At 45.7% G+C, this 5,010-nt stretch overlaps 1 protein-coding gene across 1 annotated transcript; it reads right to left on the reverse strand.

The window, feature by feature from the left end:
• Nucleotides 1-2,096: 2,096 nt before the first annotated feature.
• On the reverse strand, nucleotides 2,097-3,610 carry LOC311492015 (uncharacterized protein; the record flags this gene model as incomplete). Its single annotated transcript, XM_084550135.1, has 2 exons — nucleotides 2,097-2,742; nucleotides 2,903-3,610. The coding sequence occupies 2 exons, from the start codon at nucleotides 3,608-3,610 to the stop codon at nucleotides 2,620-2,622; spliced, it is 831 nt and encodes a 276-aa protein (XP_084406261.1). The 3' UTR covers nucleotides 2,097-2,619.
• Nucleotides 3,611-5,010: the final 1,400 nt, after the last annotated feature.

The raw sequence follows: 5,010 nt of genomic DNA on the forward strand, positions 1-5,010 counted from the left end.
TATGGCTAGCTGCTGAGCGGGCCATACAAGCCAGCAGCAGTAGGTTAGCTTATGTTTCACAATGTTTGAGTTAGCGTCTGCTGCTGAGTGGGCCTACAAGCCAGCAGCACTTACTTAATTCATCTAGATTGTAAGTTAAGTGTCATATCACATGACTGTAGGTTTGTTAGGGTTTCTCAGTTGGACTGGGCCTCTAAATGTGTTCTGCCTGGGATTTTGGCACAAGGGATTGTAACATCTAATCCTGTGTATTAATGAATACACTACCGGTCAAAAGTTTTAGAACAATTTTTCCAGTTATTTATTGCAATTCAAGTTGTGCAAGTCCAATAAATAGCTTGAAATGGTACAAAGGTAAGAACTGAACAGCCAGAGGTTAAAAACAAAGGTTTGGTTACCCAAAACTGAGAAATAATGTACATTTCAGAATTATACAAAAAGGCCTCTTTCAGGGAACATGAAGTGGGTTAACAATTTAAAGCTGTTCTGCAGCAATGAAGGTTTGAATCAGCCTTGAAAGCTGGTGCCACTAATTTGTACAGGTGTTCCAACTTTTCTTGGTTACTTACAACCCCCTCTGTCTGCATAAAAGCAGTGTTGGAACACACTGTGGTACCAGACCCTCATGAGTATCAGGTGAACAGTATTGTACTGCAGAAAGTAGTGTGTTGCTACAAAAAAAAAGGCAAAATGGAAGAGAGACAGACCATCGTAACACTTAAAAATGTAGGTGTTTTCTACAGGGAAATTGCAAAGAAAGTCAAGGTGTCAGTGAGTACAGTTTTCTTCACCATCAAAAGGCACTCAGAAACTGGAGGAAACTCTGACAGGAAGAGGTCTGGCAGACCCAAAGACACAACTGAATCAGAGGACAAGTTTCTGAGAGTTAACAGCTTGCGCAACTTGAAAAAAATGAAGGCATACAGTGGGACATAACCACTTCTGCAAATCTGAAACTCTTGACAGAGACGAGGTGCTCAACATAGATTGTAAACTGCTGATGTGGTTGTGTGTCAGGCAGAGTTTTTTGGACTTATTTAAAGCAGCCACAGCTCTGGAGAAGAAACAGTTGTTCACTCTGGTTGTGACTGTGACAACGGAAAAAGTGAGATCTCATGAAATGTTGCTATTGGCTTCTTCTTTGAGACCTTTTCTTTTGCAGTGTGGAATAGAAACATCTGCTTCTGCAGGAAAAGTAGCGTTGAGTCAGGATGCAGCATGTTGTGGTTCGGTTCAGCTCACGTCTCTTTACCATTCACTGAGGAGCCACTTCGGTGATAAGGAAATAATGAGTCAACACCAGTGATCACTGCTCCCTGAGGTAATTGTTAGCTTCTGATATGAGGCTAACATATCAGAACAGGACATATCCTGAACAGGACACAGGATATGATGAAAGTGTGCAGCAACACTACAGGCACGACTCTGAAAGACCTTCCTGATCTGGACCAAGCAATACAGAACTAGATCTACACACAGACTATGTCATAGATGCAGACGTCATTTCCTTCTTCTGGTCTGTGTCACCGTGATATTTTACACTCGTGTAGAGAAGCACATGAGGCCGTGGTGTCGGCTTCAGTGCAGGGCAATTATCTGCTGTAGTTATGACCAGAAACATCTCACCCCTCATAAGGCAGTCCAGGTGCTTTGGCTGATGTATGGGCTCTGCTCTGATGTTTGAAAGTCCAGCGAGTAAAACAGGAAGAATCGCTTTAATTTGCTTTTTATGTTGCCATTAAAATCAATTTGTAAATAGACACAATGCCAGTGGATTAACGGTCATTACTTTTATTGTATCTTCATGTTCCCTTAATGTCCTGTATTAAAGTAAATCCTAATTTAATGTGGAAATGTTAATAGAGACAAGAGACTGATTCTAATCAAATCAACTTTATTGATATTGAGTTGGAAACACATCCAGCATCTGGATGATAAAGCAAAAGAAAGAAAAAGGTGTAAATTGGCTTTATATACAGTCTACACATGTCCATGGAATCTCTTTCCTGCATTTGAACTCATTCTTGCTGTGAACACATGGTAGCAAGCACCCTGCTAGTGAAGTGGAGAGCACTGACACCTCACAGCAACCAGACATGTTCTCCCTGTGCCTGCAGGGGTTTTAGTACCAGGTGGTCTACGGGTAGGATTCGGTGCAGCCCGAGCTTGATCCCTGATTTGGGGGAGATGAGACTACAGTGGTTAGAGAAGCAGCTTCGGGGCCACAAGGTCACGGGTTCACATCTCCCTGAGGCGTCCTGAGTAAGGTCCTAGCCCTCTAAGTGTACACTCTGCTGAGTGAACAAACAGATGGTTATTGCTCCACGAGGGAAGCTGGTGGGAAGCCACACAGGGGCAGTTAACTAGAAAACAGTGAAGGTGGAACTAAACTGACGACCACAACACACCTATGGTTACTACACTGATAAAATATCATTGACATAGCTAAGTAAGGCAGTACAGTTGATGGAATTAAATAAGGCAGAGTTTAAGATCACATGGTTTCTTTTAGTCAAGTTGCTCCAGAGCAACAGTCTGTTTCATCAACCATCTCAGTGGAAACACTTGACTTCACTGGTGTGGGGGACTGTGCTGTCCTCTTCAAACCCTCCTCCAACGTCAGAAGACAATCCGTTCCTTCAGCTTGCTCCTCAGCTTGCAGACCAACCAAATGGCTGAAAGGACAATCAGTACTGCAGTCAGGATCCAGGTGGTCTCTGTCCACTGTGGACAGTGAGACGGCTACAGAGGGGAAACAAGAAATGTCTCATTATCATCTGTTCAACAACTGCAGCAAAACAAACAGTTTATAAAGACATTCTCATGTGGAGCATGCAGCTTTGTTGTTGTAACCATAAACTGACAGCAGATTCTTCATAGTAAAGTATATTCAGTGTGTCACCTGGGGAGTAGCAGCAGGAGGAAGTGTGCGCTGGGTTTGGTGCTCTGCTGCTCCGACTCTCAGCCTCACAGCTGCAGGAGTGCCGTGCACCCTCTCCTCCCCCCGGTACGTGTAGCAGTAATACAGTCCCTCATGTGTCTGCAGAGCCTGGTTGATGGTGAGAGACAGGTCCCCCCGTCTGAGCCAGTCCTCAGGCACCGACACCCGGCTTCCCTCCCAGCCTGCCCCGTATGAGACACCATTGGAGAGATAATGCTGCAGCACCGGCTCCTTTTCCTTCTCCCACAGCACAGACATCACTGACTGCCCTCGGAGGGTGAGGATCTCCGAGTGGCATGGAAGTGTGACAGCCTCACCCTCTGGCACGTAAACTTCAGAGGGGATGAAAACCTCCAGCTGGACCACGAAGCTGTCGTCGCATGTGTACTCGTAAAACCCATTGTCGTTGACATTCACGTTGTTCAGTGTGAGGGGAGAGCTTTGCTGGATCCTGTCCTGGTGGTCTGGTCCAGGTCTCCAGTCGCCGTCCAGGGAAGCAACGAGTCTCCGGCTGTTATCCTTACGCAGCTGGATCAGCCTGGCGGAGTCTGCATTCTTGCACTTTTCAGAGAGTGGAAACTCAACGGAGTCCCCTAAAGTTGCGTTGATGTAAAGTCCATAAACTGGAGCGATGACAGAAAGAAGAATAAAGATTGATGGAGCACACATGACTGCTGGCTTTCAGAGAGAGGACGCAGCTTCAGAGTATCCTGTCCACGGCTATTTAGCCTGCCCACAGGCTCAGGCCCGGCCCACAGGCTCAGCCATAGCCTGTGGGCCACAGGCCCGGCCCATAGGAACAGTTTGGTTTCCTTGGTTACCAACGACGAAGGCGTGTTAGGTTGGTTTACGTCATTTGGTTTTTTTTTCAGACCAAGGCGACTTTTGTTGGATAGCACTTTTACGTATAAACCAATCAGGTTACTTGTTCAGTTTTAGGACATGCCCTTACCTTATACGGAGTAGGCTACACTACTCCTCCTACCTAGTAGGCTACGTACCACAAACTCATAACCTCCTCCTCAGGTTACCTTCGGTCATTTCTCATCTAAACAGCGTCGACTCTGAGTCAGAGTCAGTCACCCTGTGCTTCCTCCAGACAACTCCCGAAATCCAGCAAGCACCGGTTTTAGTTAAACCAGTTTCACACCGTGGACCGAAGAGGACTCCTTCCAGACTCCAGGTATGAACGTCACACAGCGTTAGCTAACAGCTAGCTAGCTCATTAGCTCATTTTGGGGGGCTAGCTAACCTGTACACGCTCGTTAACTAAATGTGAATCTACCAAGCTGCTGACACATCATCGTGGTCATCGTCGCTACTGAGGAGGAAGCTGTGGACGATTTAAACACCACTGACTTACTTGGTGTCTTGCTAACATGCTACACAGCTGTTAGCATGTAGCTTCCAGCTGCTTGACGTTGCAGTTTTATACTCTCTGTGTCCTCCAGTGTCACGCTGTTTGTTCGTTTAATAAAATGACTGTTTGGACTCAGACTTGAGAGTTTAGTGTTTCCTTTAATGTTCGTTCTTCCCACTCGGGACGTGAGATTCTGCGTGTGAGAGGATTACGTCACATGAACATTAAAGTAAACACATATTTTCACATCTTCACGGTAATCCTGAATGAATATGCTTTGAGCCAAGTGTCGGCGCACCGCTGAGTTTAGGACCTCTGCTGAGCTCCAGCCGTCTGGACATTATCCCGTCAGATACTTGATAGTTGAACTCTAGCAGGAGCAGACAGCTCACCCTGTATTTAATGCAGAGAGCCTGACTATACGATGCAGTAAAACACTTTCAGAGAAGATTTAGAAGGCTGCAAAGGAAGTGCTGCAGGTTCAGAAGAAGAAGAATAAGAGTTTCCAGAAACTAAAAGTCCCTGAAGATCAGCTGCTGTTTAACCTGGGCTAGTTTCATATCTGCTGGATGACGCAACACTTCTCTTCTGTTCTCATCATTACCATTTTACATATTGTTTAAAAGGCAGCAAAGCAATTCCTGGGCTGTAACTTCCCCTGTTCATCTTATTTCTGTGGTGTTGTCTCTTTCCTGTGTCAAGCCACAAG

Source organism: Chelon labrosus (assembly GCF_963514085.1).
Source record: "Chelon labrosus genome assembly, chromosome: 1".
In the NCBI taxonomy this organism is placed as follows: domain Eukaryota; kingdom Metazoa; phylum Chordata; class Actinopteri; order Mugiliformes; family Mugilidae; genus Chelon; species Chelon labrosus.